Source organism: Phoca vitulina, unplaced genomic scaffold, assembly GCF_004348235.1.
Source record: "Phoca vitulina isolate PV1807 unplaced genomic scaffold, GSC_HSeal_1.0 scaffold1, whole genome shotgun sequence".
NCBI lineage: Eukaryota > Metazoa > Chordata > Mammalia > Carnivora > Phocidae > Phoca > Phoca vitulina.
In genome coordinates, this window is record NW_022589704.1 from 99,680,000 (window position 1) to 99,696,257 (window position 16,258).

General features: G+C 56.6%; 1 protein-coding gene across 1 annotated transcript; it reads right to left on the bottom strand.

Annotated features, from left to right (window-relative positions):
* Window positions 1-245: 245 nt before the first annotated feature.
* Window positions 246-4,530, bottom strand: EN1 (engrailed homeobox 1). The gene is made up of 2 exons (XM_032426176.1): window positions 3,669-4,530; window positions 246-562 (listed from the first exon to the last, which is right to left on the bottom strand). Exons 1-2 carry the CDS (start codon window positions 4,528-4,530, stop codon window positions 246-248), a joined length of 1,179 nt encoding a protein of 392 aa, XP_032282067.1.
* Between the last annotated feature and the right edge of the window lie 11,728 nt (window positions 4,531-16,258).

The window sequence follows — 16,258 nt, forward strand, 5'->3', positions numbered from 1 at the left end:
AGAATAGATCTTATTTTTCGATAGCACCTGTCCGAGTCTTTCTCCCTTTTTAAAAATGTTTCGTTCAAACGTGACTCTCCATTCTGAGAATCTCTCTCTCTCTTTTCCCTGTTGCTCCCTCCCTCCTGTGCGCGGATTCTTTCTCCCCCGGCGTGCGGCCGGCCGGGCGGCGGCGGCGGCGACGGCGATGCCAGGAGGAGGCGCGGGCGCGGCGGCCGGACCGCGCGGCCCCAGCCGGCGGGCGGCTACTCGCTCTCGTCTTTGTCCTGGACCGTGGTGGTGGAGTGGTTGTACAGTCCCTGCGCCATGAGGTGCAGCGCCAGGCCGTTCTTGATGCCCGTGGCTTTCTTGATCTTGGCACGTTTGTTCTGGAACCAGATCTTGATCTGGGACTCGTTGAGGCTGAGCTCCTGGGCCAGGGTCTGCCGCCGCTGCTCCGTGATGTAGCGGTTCGCCTGGAACTCCGCCTTGAGTCTCTGCAGCTGCTCGGCCGTGAACGCCGTCCGCGGCCGCTTGTCCTCCTTCTCGTTCTTCTTCTTCTTCAGCTTCCTGGTGCGCGGACCTGCAGCGGCGGAGAGGGCCGGGTGGGGGTGGGGACGGAGGGCAGAGGGGAGGGGGAGAGGGCAGAGGAAGCCGTGAGAATTGCAGAGCCGAGCGGGGATGGCGCCCCGCGCTTCCGGGGCGATAGCCGAGGCCCTGCTGCGCCCCTGCCTCCCTCCCGCCGACTAGCCCCGAGATCAGTCGCCTGGCTGCTGGGGTCGCCAACTTCTCTGGGGGGCCAGAAGGGCCGTGGAGAAAAACCGGCCGAGCTTGTCCGTGCATCCCACACCCCAATTCGCGGAACCAGAGAGCAGCGTGCCACGCTTAAATCCCATAATCCAAGATGGAGAGATATTTGGAGCCCCATCCGGTGGATCCCAGAGTTGGAGGTCAGGGGCCTGCTGTCTTCACAGCCCTGGAATAAAAAGAGGCTCAAGCCTGGGCCAGTGAAGACACCGGGCAGGACTGCCCTGAGGGAATGGCCAGCCTGCAAACTAATCCTCCCTTCCTCCTCAAGAAGCGCACCTACGCCCAGCACTTACGATGATAAGACCCCCTCTGCTTGTAGCTATTGACCCCAGAAAACAGGGGGATAGGGAGGGGACTGTGAGGGGCTTGCCTAGATCCAAAGTCTTTGGTGTATGTTCTCTGGGCTCTTCCTTTCTCTTTGGCCTAAAGGAAGCCCTTTTTAGGGTCCCAGGGAGACACTGACCACCCTCTTCTCTGAAGGCGGAACAAGGCTTTCACCCAGTTGCACACCTTACCCACATGACCCTGGTCTCCAGGGTTCTCTGCTTTGCCCCTTGGATGGTGCCAGTAAGAAAGAGAGGACCCTCCCCATTCCTCCACCTAGCCGTACAGGCAAGGTCTCCCTTCTCTCTCTTTCGAACACATAAGCTGCAGTTTCAGGATTGAAAAGTCCTGTATAACAAAAACAGGCCAGATCTGCTTCCCTTGCCCATCGATGACATTTGCAAGGAGACTCCATCGGTCCTCCCCCCATTCATGAGCAAAATACCGGCAGAGGGAGAGAGACAGAGGGACAATGTGGACAGAAATCGGTGCTTTGCCCCTAAGACGGATATGGGAAGAGGCCCCAGCAAATCTCCCCAAGAATGTGAAGATTCTCCCAAAACCTAGTGTGGGAAGAGAGCTGCTGTGGAGCCCAGCCCTGGAGAGAGGAGGGGGAAAGAGGAGACAGCCTTTAAAGCTGTTCCTCAGCCTCAAACCCAAGTTTTCCGGCATTTACTTGGGGGGCCTTTCGTGGTTATGGGAGCTTCCTGAGCCATGTTAAGTCCCTGTCTGGCCTTTTAATATCAGAAACTGTCTGGAAAGAAGGGTCTTCACCAGCATCTCCAAACCTAGCAACAGAGGGGCAAGCTGGGCTGCTTGGCTCGGCGGACAGGCCAGCGCCTGGGGTCACCAGCTGTCCTGTGACAAAAGAGTCCAGGCCTGGCTGACTGCAGCGACTCAGGTCTGGGCTGAGGTTCGTCTCCCTGAACTGCCCACGCAGGAGGAGCCCGTCCCCTGCCTCCCCTGGCACAGAAGAGGGAAAGCGGCCAAGAACAAAGGCAAGGCCCACTCCTAAGCGCCTTGCGGAGAGGACTGAGAGGTGGGGTGGGGAGGAAGGACGGCCTTGGTTTAGATTAATAATTAGCTGAGCGGGCAGAGATGGCCCAGGAAATGTGCACATCTCCGGAAAGGCCTCGCTGTGCGTTGTGTGTCCGGGATGTTGTGAGAGTGTTGTTGTGTATGTGTGTGCAGAGGCACGGACACTTGTAATAAAATCGTAGCCTCCTGGCCAGCCTGAGCCGCCCAGCCTGACAGCTCAATCACTCTATCCATCAGGCGAGTCAATCAAAGCAGCTTTTCGGAGGTTCAGGGAGCCCGACGTGTCAATAACGGGGCTCGAGATGGCGGGGGCTGATAGCGCGCATCGATCCGCGCCCGGCCGGCAACCGTGGGGAGGCTGGACACCAGCCGGAGTAGAGCGGCGCATGGCTACGCTGTGCCCGGCCTCCTACCGGACCCGGGTGTCCGAAACACCAATTGTAGGCCAGAACCCCTGCCGTCCTCCTCGCCGCGCCCACGGGCCTCTCTGGCGCTGCCGACCCGGGAGGCGGGCGGGCCCCAGCCTCCTCTCCTGGGGCCTAGGACTGTCCCAGCGCAGGTCTCTCGGCCTCGGGGTTTCCAAGCGCGAGGAACACGCGAGAAAAGGGCCGAAGGAAGTCGAGAAAAACAACCTACAGCTGGCAGAAATCTGCTAACTGGCAGATACAGGGAAGAAAGGAGTCAAAGAAGGAGAAGGGGCAGGGCCGGAGGGTGTGCGCGCCGCGCCACGGAGAAGCTGCCGAGGAGGCTGCCAATCATGCCCCGTGCCCCCGCGATCTGGCCCGAGCCTGACCGGTCTCCTCTCCACTCCCACTGTCTGTGAGCTCTGAGAGAACCAGGAGCCAGGGCCCTCTCGGCACCGACTGTTTTGGCAACCATCTTTCCCTGGATTCTACCCACCCGGGTCAGACTCCCTAGCTTACCCGGCCTGGGGAAGAGGCACGGCTATCAAAGGCTTTTTTCTCTCTTTCCGTGTGTCCTCCAATCTATCTCTCTGTAAATGAACTCGCCTCAGAAAATGTCGAGATGGTGTTTGTGTTTGTAAGAACACAAGGTGACGATTATTTCTCTGATCAGAGCCTGGCTCCATTTCGGCCTCCGCAGGACCTGGCTAGAGGGATTTCAGACCCAGACCGCTAGGCCCACCTTCCCGCCTGCTCTAAACACCTCTCTCCCTGGAAGAAAAATCAATGGCTGATTGTGTTTTTTCTAAGAATAATAAAGGTGTAAAACACAAAGAAGGCCCGAGGGGCTCGGAGTTCAACACCGAAGGAAGGATCGGGACTCGAGCTTCCCGAGCCAGGAGCTGTAGCCTCTCGAGTGGTGGCCACAGAGGCCAGGAGCGCAGGACTGGGGGCACACCCGGCTGTGACTGGGACGGGGGTCAGGAGGAAGCAGGCGTGAGAGAAGAGAGCACCCAAGGCCGGGTCTGCTCTCCCCAGCACAGCGGCGGCTGAGAGTTCTGGGGGCGTCCACGGGCCCGAAAGACATGGCACAGCCCGGGGTTGGGTACTCACCGGAGGACGGGCGATCCGAGTAGCGCGTGCAGTACACCCAGGCGGGCCATACGAGGGGCTGCTGCGAGTCAGTTTTGACCACGGGCCCGCCGTTGGCTGAGCCCATAAGCAGGATGGCGGGGTTGCCATGCTCCGGGTACTTGGCACCCTGCGCACTAGGGCTCCCCACGCCGCCTCCACTGCCGCCGCCGCTGTCCGAAGGCTTGGCCGCTGCCGCCGCCGCCGCCGCCGCCGCCACGGCCGCCGCGGCCGCCGCGGCCGCCGGGTTCCCGGCTTTAGACGCACCCGCACCGCCGCCGGCGGCTGGCGGAGAGCCGTCGGGTGGGCCACAGTTCACGTCCGGGGCGCACAGGAGCGAGGCGGCGCCCGGCGCCCGCGTGCCCAGCGGGTGGACAGGGTCTCTACCTGCGCCCGTCTGGCCTCTGTCACGCTCGACCCGGCCTCCTCCTGCGCCTCCTCCGGCCGCCGCTGCCACCAGGAGCTGCGGCGGCGGCTGCTCCTTTTTGCAGCCGAAGTCCGGCCTCAGGATGTTGTCGATGAAAAAGTTGGTGGTGCGGTGCAGCTGGGCCGCGGGCTGCGGCTGGTGAGCAGGCGCCGCGAGATGCTGCGGCGGCGGCGGCGGCGGGGGCGGGGGGTGCGGGGGGAGGTGCGGGTGGTGGGCCAGGGGCGGCAGGCAGGGCGCCGCGGGCGGCGAGGGGGGCGCGGGCTGCGGGGACACGGGCACGCTGTCTCCATCGCTGCCGCTGCTGCCGCTGGCGCCGGGGCTCAGGCTCAGGCTCAGGCTGCCCGGGGCCGCCGCCACCGCCGCCGCGCCGAGGCCCGAGTCGCGCTGACTTTTAGGTTCCGGCTGCTGTTCTTCCATGCTCGGCCGCCCCGCCGCCCCGGCCGCCGCGCCGGCCCCCGCCCCCCCCGCTTCGCTCCCCACCCCACTTTGCCAGCGGCCCGTGGGGGTGCGCGGAGGAAGGAGGCCGGCGAAGCCCCAGCGAAGGCACGGGGCGGGTGCAGGAAAAAAAACCCAGGCGTCTGGCCTGGATCGCTCGCTCTTATCGAGCAGATAGATCTCGCTGTCTCTCCCTCTCTCTAATTTGTAGACATCCAGATATGGAGACACTTGGCTATTTCTTTTTTTTCTTTCTGCAACCAGATTCAATGATTTGTTTTAAATGGGGAGTAAGCCACGGCCAAAAAGAAAACAAAAAGAAAAAGAAAAGAAAAAAAGCTCCAAGAAATTTTTTTTCTTAAAGGGAAAAAAATAGTCTTTAAAGTCTAGCCATCTTCCTAGGCAGTAGTGAGGGGTTTGACTTCCCCGAGTGTCACGCTAAGCTGTGCCCAGAGCGCGAGGCTGGCAGCGCCTTTAATCGCCTTTGCTTTTTTTGCAGGGAGAGCGCGTCTCCGCCAGCGCCGGGGCTGCCTTTTTTTTTTTTTTTTCAAATCTCTGACAGCTCGGATCTTTGCACAAACTCTCTCGCTTAAAAAAAAAATCACCCAGGCACACTTTTTGCCTTCAAACCGGAAGCACGTGAGTCAGGCCGCACGTGTGCGGGGCCAATGGCGAGCCAGGACTCGCGCTGACACCCGGGCCTCGGCCCAATGGGCGCGCGCGGGACTTTGCGGATAAATAATCCGGGGGCGGCGGCCGCTGGCGGAGAGGGGGCGCCGCGGCTAGGGCCCCGCGCGTCCGGCCCGCCCTCCCCCACCCGCGCCGAGCCCCTCCCCCTCTTTCAAGCCGGGACCGAGAAAGGGGCAAAGGAGACCAGGGAGGGGTGGATTTCGGGGTGTAGGCAAATAGAGAAGCAACTCCATAAACAACTTGTTGGAGAAATGCAGGATTATGGGTGCGTGCGCGCCGGGCACGGGGTCAGGAAGCAGGGGGGCCTCGGCTCTTTTACATCCCTGTGCCTAAGAAACTCAGGCTTTTATTTTCTCTCTTCTTGTTATGAAGGGTGAAATGTCCGTATGTGTGTGTGTGTGTGTGTGTGTGTGTGTGTGTGTGTGTCTGTGTGTGTGTGTGTGTCTGTGTGTGTGTAGGGAGAAGGGTGAGACGAAGAGGGTCAGAGATGTGAAAAAGACCAAGAGTTGGTTACTTTCAGAGAAGCAGTTTATTTTTTCATAAATAGCAAACTCCGGAGGCCAGCTGCGCCTAGCTAGCGTCTGTCTGTAGGTTTTGCAGTGCATGCCGGCCAGCTGCATTGCGTGTCCTTTCCGGAGTATCCGTACTCCTGTCCTACCCTGTCCGGACCTTCGACAACCCCCGGGAGCTGTCCTGGCGCCATGAAGCCAAGCCCAGAGGGCGCGAGAGAGCCCGAGCGCGGGTCGCGCCAGGCGCCTGTTCTTTCCCTGGCCGCTGGAGTCGAAGCCATCCCGGCATCGTGGAGTTGTCCTGGGCGGGCCCCCGGGCTAAGCAAGTCTGAGTGCCGATGTGCGCGAGGCACGGCTTTTGGGTTCAGGGCAACCTCCGGTTAGATTTTCCTGAGAAGTGAAATCAAACAAATGAAAGTACTGCACCCTAAGTGTTAGTCCTAGCCAGCTGACGATGTGGACGAGTTTACCCCGGTTGCCCAGATCTCTCTGGAATTGCTCCCGACTCCCTGGAGGCCTCTGGCTCTAACCCCGCATTTTCTTCCCAAGCTTTGGGGGAGCGCGGAGGCTCATGCCAATTCCACGCTCGCGGAGACCCGTCTCCATTCCGCTGGGCTCTTTTTCTCTGTTTCCTGGTCGAGGTACCCTAAAAGTTTTCCCGTCGCCAAGGATGGGGTGAGGGGAGGGGAGGCGCTGGACACCAGCAGGGTTTGTCTGCCCGGCTGTTTTGGAGGGCCAGGCTCAGACTGTCCTGAAGCCTGCGGTGCGGGAGAGTGGCTAGGAAAGCTTGGGCAACTTAGGCCTTCTTAGGGATGTTAGCTTGGAGCTCCAGAGAACCTGTTCTCCCTGTCCGCCATCCTCAACTGGGACGGCGGAGAAAGGGTCTCTGGGGATATTGTCTTACAGGACAATACAGAATAATCCCCCGTGCCCCGAAAAGTCACAGAGGGTTAGGAGGAAAATAAAACGAAAACCGCAAAAGGCCGAACCACCGCAGAAGCCGAAGTTTCTCCGAGGGGCTGGTGGAGAGCGAGAGTTCGGATTGCCCGCTTCATCTTCGGGTCAGCTGAGGGTCTTCTTATACCCGGGGCTCTCACAGATCCCGGTTAGACCTGCCCGGCGGCCTGGGGGCTGCCCGAACCATTTTCGGGAGCGCTGCGCTAAGCAGGCCCGCCGTGATGTCCTCAGCCCTCCCAAGCTGCCCCTCTAACCCCACCTTGGAGTCTACCGGGTCCTCTTCAGTTCTACACCCAAGGGCTCCCCGAAATCTCCCGGTGCCCCCACCTTTTCTCCCCAAAATGGGGGTGGGATTTTATTTATATTTAAGTTCGCAAAATTGAAATCTTTATCCCGCAAGCGAGCGTGGGTACTTAATTAAATTCTAATTAGGACACTATCAATATCCTATTTAGCCGCGTAGCTTTTGTGCGCCGCCGTCCCTTTCAGCGCCGTAAATAGGGTCTCGACGCCTTATCTCGCCTGCAGGAGACGCCTCGAGAAGGGCTGCGGAAGATAATTTATAGGTTTTAATTACTCTTCATTCCGCCTGATCAGCTTGGCGTTCATCACAGGCCTGTGAATAAAACCCTGGTCAAAAGCTCTGTCACATCGCGCTGGCAAGACGCTTAATCAAAGTGAGCGGCCCCGCGCGCCGCGCGGCCCGGCTCTTCCACGTAATTTCCAGCCAGCTGATAAAGCCAGCTGAATAATGCGGCGGCCCTTTGGAGACACCATTTACAGAAATGACTTTATTGACGGCTTAACGTCGGTAATTCATTTTACCTTTCATGTAGTGGAGCCCGGATTTGTTACAGTAATGGGATGATAAATGCACCCGCGGCCCACGAGCTCAGGCTGGATTAGGCGGCGCTCCGGCGCGCTGCCTGGTCCCCCCCACCTCCCCCAGTCCAGGCCTGCGCCCCCGATGCTCCGCACCCAGCACCGTCAGCTCTCCACGACCCCCACCCGGGCCCACGCCCTCTTCTCCGTCCTGAAAATGAACATACTATGCTAGCGGGTTGGTGTCCTAGCAAGCCTGGCAGTGAGGTGTGTGTGTGCTGAGAGTGAGCAAATGTTGGCCGAGATGGGTGTGTGAGGGGGTCCAGAGGACTCGAAGAGGGCTCAGGACTGGGCATGTGGGTGAGAAAGTACCGGCAGGGTGAGTTGTATGTGGGTAAAGGGGTTGCGTGTGAATGGAGCCGTGGGTGTGCACATCTGAATACATTTGTGTGGCTGTGTGTTTGGGGGTACTCTTTTCTGCCTTTGAGAATTAAGGAATTTCTTCCAACTTAATAGATATCCAGGTGGGGATGGCCAGCAGGTAGACTGACAGGAAGCAGGTGGGGAAATCTACAAGGAAGAGAATGGAGTCCCTTTCTCCAAACGCCCTCTGCTTCTGGGCTAGAGGTATGGAAGTTTGGAGGCACCCAGTGCCCCTTTCCATTGCCTTGAAGTTCTGAGTTGTGCAGTTTCCCCAGGGCAAGAGGCTCCACAGAAGGCCACTGACCTAGCCACATCTGTGTAATAGATCGGCCCCAAGCTTGTTTCCATACCCAGCCCACGTTCAAGTGGAGAATAAGGAAAAAGATGTTTTGTTTTAAATGCTGAAGAGGGGAGCCCCTATGGTTTGTTTCCCCACTCGAGGGAAGGAGGGGGCCCAAAGAGGCTTTCACTGGTGGTGGTGTGGGGGGTGGGGGAAGCAGGATAGAGACTCCAACCCTACTGCCTCTCTCCCAGTCCCAGACTACTTCCTCCATTTTCTGCATTCTCTGTGGCTAACAGGAACTTCTGTGGAGCAAAAGGCACCTGGCCAAACAGACAGGAAGTATGTTTGTGTGTTTAGGGGGTGCTAGAGAAGTCTGAGGGTCATATAGCAGAAGACTGATGAGTGCTTTTCAAGGTGAAGGCTGAGAAATTATACCTTTGTTTCTCCTCTTCCCATTCTTGCGAAAACCACTTATCAATTTGCAGAGTGGCCCATGGCTGTAGGGGCCAAACCCTGTATTTTTGTCTATTTGCTTGTGAATGTGAGAACCACAAAGAGAGTCTATAAAAACCCTGATTGTGTGTCTGTGTATTTGTGTGCATGGCAGGAGGCTCGTGTATGTACACTTCAGAGTATACACCCGATTCTGCCTCACCAGCCAGTTGGGCCTGGAGAAATGTGTTTGTGTGCGCTTGGGTGCATGCTGTTCCAAAAAAAGAGATCTCCCGCCAGCCTGCATCTCCGCAGAATTTTGGATCTCGTTTAGGCAGAGACAAATGTCATGGTCCTGCCTCTTTCCCCCTCTCTTTTGAGGATGGGTGTGAGGAGAATTGTGAAGGAAACCCTTGCAGCCTGGCCAGGCGTGTGCGCGATGGGCCGAGAGTGCGAGCGTGTTGCATGCACACGGTGGTAATCGCATTTCGAGTGTAGATCAGATGGCGGTGGGGCCTCGTGGCGCGGGACATGAATGAGTTGTCGCAACACAATAGCGTGCAGCCTTCCTACGGGGACTGGGTGACCAGCGGTTTTGTTGGGAGTGAATGCGAGGAGATTTCTGCTACAAGTGCTGCGGTATTATTATGAGCCAGAAGGTCAGACTATACATTGCAGGTCCCCAAAGCCTATAGACCTTGGGAAATGTGGGGCCTCGAGCCACGTCATTGTACCTGACAGTCCTTTCAATAGACTAATTCAATTAGCTCTCTTGGTTTTGGTCTTCATTTGGAGGCGATAATAATGTGGGGGGTGGGTGGGTGCAGGGGGATTCCTTGGGTATTGGTTAGGGATCCTAAGCAATTCTGCCCGAAGCTTGGAGTGGGACTGGGGGAGGTGGGGGAAGGGCAAAAACTGAGATGGGTGGGGGGATGCGTGGGAGGCAAACCATGGAAAATAGAATGCTCCGTTGACTCTCGAAATTGGGGCGGCAGCTTTGTTTGTAGATGACCCAGAAGACTGGGGGGGTGTGGATCGGGGGGAATTTCTTTTTTTTTTTTCCCCGTGTGCATGAAATACACCAGTAAATGTCCAGGTTCCTAGAAATTTGAAAGAAAGAAAGAAAAAGAAAAAGAAAGAAAAGAAAAGAAAGGAAGGAAAGAAAGAAAAAGAAAGAAAGAAAGAAAGAAAGAAAGAAAGAAAGAAAGAAAGAAAGAAAAAGAAAGAAAGAAAGAAAGAAAGAAAGAAAGAAAGAAAGAAAGAAAGAAAGAAAGAAAGAAAGAAAGAAAGAAAGAAAGAAAAAGAAAAAGAAGGAAGGAAGGAAAGAAAGAAAGGTACGTGCTGTTGGAGGTTGTCCCCTTTGGGGATTTCAATATTTGGATTTATGTCCCCACCATTCTGCCTTCCCACAGGGTTTTCTCCCTTTTATCCGAGGGAGCAGTTCAGGGCACGGACGTTTTTTGTTCTAGAAACGGTTTGGTTTTTTGTTTGGGGATTTTTTTTTCCCCTCTCAAGCTGAGAAAATTGAGCCCTTTCTTCACTTGACTGTGGGAAATGGGGGAAACATTTCAGTGGTTTCGTAAACTGCACCTGGTAGTCAGGATTCGGAAAGGGCTCCCCGGGCTCTGGTTTCCTTATTGAGCCCTGCGGACTGCCTTGCGGGGCCAGCGCCGGGCGTCCTGGACGCCAGCGCGCAAACACCCGACTGGTTGCGGCTGGCGGGTTGACGAGCCGGGTTAGGGCTGCGCAGGGGCGTTGGAGAGCGAAATGCAGGACCCCTAGGCTCCGACTACGGGGGAAAGTCTTCCACTTCTCCTCTGTATCCCCAAACCACTCTGGAGCTGTACCACACAGCTAGCCAGGCCCCTGGAGCCGAAGATTTTAGAGCTCACGGCTCCTAAAAGCAAGGCAACCACACACACTCTCACTATATTTTTTTCTTCACTTTAATCAGACATCCTGCTTTTCTCCTTACACCGAATTCCACCCAAATGCCAAAACTGAAACCCTAATGGTTTTTCCTCCCCCACAAAAATAATAAAACCCAGAGTAAATTCAGCGTCTACACTAGAATTTTCTTCTCTCCTTTATTTTGTTTTTCGTCCTTTCACCCCTCCCCCTCCCTAGGAGGTTCCCTTAAGCCCAGGCACCCTCAGGCCGAGGGGGCCCCTGGCCCACCCCAGTCCCCACCTGTCCAAGTGGCGGCTCCCACCTCGATCCTGCTCGGCGCGGGGTCGGAGTCCACACCGACTGGCCGTGTGCACGCCAGTGGGTACCAGTGTGGGAGCGAGTGAGGAGGGGCCAGCGCGGCTTCTGGGTTCTGCTGCCCCCTCGGCTCAGTCCATGCTCCCCGGGAGGTCCGGACCCAACTTTAAAGTTGGGGACAAAAAACAAAAAAACTCGAGAAAAGAAGAAAAACCACAGCATCCAAGTCCTTTGCATAGGAATACCCCTGCAGCTCCGAAAACCGCGTTCTTCCTGCTTGCCCCAGAGTAAACTGTCCTTCTCCTTCCCTTGACTCCCATAGGGGTGAGAGGTGTCCCTGGAATCTTCTCCCACTGACGCGGGAAAAAGAAGCAAAAGTCTGTGCACCCAGCTCTCGCTGCTCTGGCTCCTGGCCCGCGCCTTCCTGTCTCCCTCCACGCGGACCCCAGAGCGAGAGCCAGGCCGCGCCCCGCTTTCGTCCTTGGGGATGCAGCCTCCCGACCCTCATCCCGGAAAGGATGCGGGATATGCTCCCGGCTCTAGCCGAGGTCGGCGCTGCGGGAGGCTGCCGGGGAGGTGAGGAAGGGGAAAAGTTTAGCCAGGAAAGGGAGCGGGTGGGGAAGGGAAGTCTCAAGAGCCCCAAGTGGAGAGGGAAAGGGACAAGACCCCCACCCCCACCCCACCCCACCCCACCCCACCCCACCTCCTTCTTTCCTAGACTGGATCGCTTGCGGATGAGGTGGGAGGGGAGGGGTCACTGCAATGCCGAGGCCTTCCCGGGCCACCTTCCCTGTCCGCTTGCTCCTGCAGAAACAGGGGAGAGGGGCGAGTGTGCGCCGCGCGCGTGCGTGTTTGTACGTGACTCTGTGTGTGCAAGGCTCCAGGTGAGTGCGTGTGCCTGTGTGTCCGGGTGTGCATGGAAGGATTGTGTGCATTTTCTGTGTCCCGTTAATCCTCATGTGCTTGCACTATGTTCGTGTGTGCAAGTGCTGTGTGTGCATGGGCTCTGCACCGGTGTACGCGCCTGTGGGTGTCCATGCTTATAGAGTCTCCGTGTGTGCATTTTTGTGCGAGCTGGGAAGGAGAGAGCAACTCCCTTTACAGAAGGTTTGGAAGTGCTGCGTGTTAAGTCACAAGGACCAGAGGGCTCTGACCCCCAACCAACTGCTCACCTCCCATCCCTACCCTACACCCTCCCCCCCCACCCTAGACCGTCCCCGCCTCCCCGAAGTTCCCCTGTATTGGAACTATGCAAAGGCAGAGGAGGCATATGTTGTTTAAACGTAGATTAAAACAGCTACTGGTTTTCTCTTCCCCTCCAAGACCCACCTCTGCAGCTTGGAAGCCCTAAACCCTGACGGGGGGAGGTGGGCACCACGTGGCAAAGTCAAGATCAAAGGGACCTCAGGGAGCGCCTAGACCCAAAACCCACTCCACAGATGCTGCAACTGAACCCAGAGAAGGGAACGGACTAGATCAGAGTCCCCCAGAGGCCATCACTTGTCCCAGAGCTCGCCAATCCCAGTTCCAAGCCATGGGAGTTTGAGTTTTGTCCTGTGGTCTAAATCCCAGGTGAGAGCACAGGGATGAGATGAGGGATAGTGGTCTCCTTTCCCTGGCTGCCAACCCGTTCCATTCACCTCTGGGTTCACTCTCTCCCCAATATGTGTGTGTGGTGGTGGTGGTGGGGGGGTGATGGGGACCTAAGGCGGGATCTCTTGGGGTTGGGAATGCCGTGGGACGCGAGGGGAAGACACAGTCCCTCCTTTGGTGTCTCACCTCAGGCCCTTAGGGTCCCCCCGCCACGGGGTTAGCAACTTCCTCTTCGCCCCCACTTACCTTCAAAACTTTCCAGGCTTGAATGGTACTGTTAGGGATGGGGGGTCGGCTGGCCTCACTTCCTGCGGGGGAGGGGGGAATGGGGCGTGGTGGTAGAAAACCGATCCCAAAGCCATTCCATGCACGTCCTTCCCCTCCTGCGCCAAGGATGCCCGTCCCAAAATTGTTATGCAAAGGAGTCAAGTATGTGATCTTCTGGTGATCAAAGCGGCAAAGCCAAATATTAGAGGAGAAGAATGGATGAGCAGCTTAAGAAACCCATCTCGCAGACAATTATCGTCGCAATTGAAAAAGCGCCCTCTTCCCCTTATTCTCCCCCCACCCTCCAAATACAAAAGAAAAAATTAGGTGAAGGATAGGAGTTGGGGATGGTGGCTGAGAAAGGCGGCAGCTGAGTGTGCATGAATGAGCGGGTGCATGCACGAGTTTGTTTAGGGAAGATAATGCCCCCTAGGGGTGACCCTAGTGGGTCCTCGTGTTTTCTCTGGCCGAGCGGGCAGAGCCCCGCCCTCCGCACCCAATGCTCATTCACTCCTTAGGGCGTGAGGCCTCTCTGAGCCGCAAGGCTAGAATAGGGTTTATAGGTATTTTCTTTTCAAACCACTCAGCACCCAGCCTGAGCTCCCCTCGCTACACCCCTTGCTGTCCCCTTTCTCGGGGGAGGAACCCTAGGCCAGCGGTTAGGGCTAGGAGCAGGGTCGAAGAGGCGCTGGCGAATTCCCGGCCGGTTTTCCTGTGAGGAACGCGCCACCTGTCGGTGATTTTGGAGAACTGCACCCGTATGGTGCTCAAGGGAGAGGTTTGTGATTGAAGTCCCTGGATCGCAGGGGGAGAAATTTGGCCTCCTTCCTGAAGTCAGCCAACGCCGGACCGAGGAAAGACAACGGGATTCCGGGAAGGGATCTTTCTTGGGATCTCCTCGCCTCATGAGAGTCAAAGCTAGAGAGAAAAAAACCCACGGGGGGCTCTTTGCTCTGTGATTCGGAAAGCAGAAAATGCCTGAGACACAGTGGAATGGGCGCTGCGTTGAGAGTCAGGGACTGGGTTCCTTCGCCCCCTCTGTCTGCCATGTGACCTTGAGCAGGCCCCTGGTTCTCTCTGAGCCTGTTTCTTTCTTCTAATCTGAGGGAATTAGATTAGATTGATCCCCTCTCTACTCTGACCTTGAATCTAGCATTGAATCTCAGCCGTAAATGTAGATACCTGTGTCTTATCTTCTTTCTATTTCTAGCTTTAAATAGATCCTGGACCTTTATATGCAATTTATAGCCTAATCTCTTATACGTATTTAATGTATAGTTGCTTTGATTATATCACTGTTTTCTCCGTTGTCCAAGGATTTCATTGGATGGGGGTGAGGATGTTTCTTGGCCAGAATTATCTTGGTAAGTGCCCATTTTATTAAAATCTTTTTTAAAAAAGAATCAACAAAACAAGAAAACTTTGTTCACTCTGCAGTGTGAACACGCTGGGGAGGACCCATGAGGTGGACCTGTGAGGAGGACCCGTGTCATGGGGCCAGTGAGAACATAATGGATGCTAATGTGGAAGGCTTAGGCGAGAAGACCAAGGCCCCAGATTTGGGTCAGTGTTAAAGAGAGGACCGAAGAAGAACCGAGGCCAGAAACAAAGCTGAGGCCACGGACACCCTGAGTCCACCTCCACCCCCGGGACTGGACTGGCCCCTAATCAGAGGCTCCCGCACGGACAGTGTCCAGAGAGCCGAAAAGGCAAAAGTTAAGACCAATCGCTCAAACCTCAAACCACTTCCCCTTGAACTCTCCGTGAAATTAATAAAGCGCGGAAACCGGAGGAGGGCAGGCGGCAATCTTTTGCTTGAGTTACCGGGAGATCGCGCATAACTTCCGCTTGGAGTTCCATGTTTGCGCAGCTGGAGGAAAGCGCGGGTTCCGTGCGCTCGGTCCTTTCCGCAAGGCCTGGCCCCCAAGCGTGGGGCAGCCGGGCCGACTTAGGCGGGTTGGGCAGCCCCAACCGGTCCGCGCCTGACGGAGCAGCAGACGGGTCCGCTAACCTAGTCTTCGGCTCCCGAAGCAGCTCCGCAGCTGAGCGGAGGTCCCGCATCCCTTCCCCTGGGAATAAGAAACTCCCCTGGCGACAATCAGAGGAGCTGCCACTTTGAACCCTGGACCCTTTGCTTTCCGAATGGAGAGGACGTTTCTGGTCTTTCCGTCTGTGAGTCCAGGAATCGTTCTGGGAGCGCCGGCTCCTCCTCGGAGGTGGTGAATTTCAGCGTCTTGACAACCCGCGCACAAGTGGGATTCAGGCTTGGGGTTAGTGTTCCTATTTAGAGATGGAAAAATCGAGGTCGGGAGGTCTGATCATTTGTCCTGTGACCGGCATTCTGAATGCAAACCGAGGCCTGAAGCCTTAGTTGCTGGCCTGGCCCTGACGTCCCGATGGTCTGTGTGGTTCAGGATTTTTCACCGCCTCTCTGGAGTTCCAGTCCCACCGGGGCAGGGGTTCGGCGATTCTGGTTCCTGGCGCCGCAGGACTCACACAGCTTGTGATGGCGCTTTCCCAGCCCCTCAGCCTTGACTCCTGGAATTCCGAACTTCATGCCTTCTGGTGTCCGTGTAGCGGTCCTGCGGTCAACCGCCTCCCCACGAAACCAGGTCGGCCTGGGAAATCGGGAGCTGCAGGCCTGGGCCTAGCACAGTCGGCACAGTGGGGTCTGTGGCGAGCCCGGCGTGGAAGCTGTGGGCTGAGCATGGTGGGCGCGTGGACATTGTCGCCGGCCAGACAAGGAAACAGCAGGGACTCTATCTATCCTGACAGTCGTTGTGACTCTCCCAGGCGGGCCACTGGAACCCTGACTTCAGGAATCAAGGTCAAGACCCCCCGGGGGCGAATGCGTTCCCAGGAGCTGACCAAGAGGTGGGAACCTTCCAGAGCCAACTGCAAAGTGGCCGGGGCTGGAGCCCACTAATGCCAGCTACAATTTACTCTGCTCCGACCAACTTCAGTGGGGGGACTCACATAGGAAAACGATCGGATTTATTTAAAACATTTCTCACATTTCACTCAGACCTTGTGGGTCTACAAAGGGGAGAGTGGTAGGGAAGAGAGAAAGAGACTAGGGGAGAGAGATGGGGAAAGGGAGGGAGAGGGGAAAGTTAGGGATAGAGAGAGAGAAGAGGGAGGGAGAGAGCAAGCGAGCGCAAGCGAGCCCTTCCTCCAAAAGGCAAGGGAAAGAAGATAGAGTAGATAACCAGTATTTATCGGGTGCTTGCTCTGGGCATGGCTCTCAGCTCTCCATCTGGGTTAGCTCATTCAATCTTTACTGTAATCTATTGGGGTATGTAATATCACCGTCTCCAGCTTACAAAGGAGGAAACTGAGGCACAGATAGTCATAAACTATAGTTTACGACTATCCCAAGAAAGATCCCTTCCCTGAATCCTCAAGGGCATGTCCCTAGCAAGCCAGAACTGGAGAACCCAATCTGTCCCCAGCTCTAGAGGAGAGGTGGGGACCAGTCGGCTCAGGGGCTTCTCGAAGTTGCCCTCCAGGCCCCAAGGAGGACGAGGAT

What these genes read in the sequence shown, in the direction of transcription:
- EN1 (XM_032426176.1), bottom strand. Translation starts at nt 4,530, where the DNA reads ATGGAAGAACAGCAGCCGGAACCTAAAAGTCAGCGCGACTCGGGCCTC. An exon ending in CTCGGATCGCCCGTCCTCCG is followed by an intron (nt 563 to 3,668) that starts GTGAGTACCCAA and finishes CCGCCGCTGCAG; the next exon opens with GTCCGCGCACCAGGAAGCTG.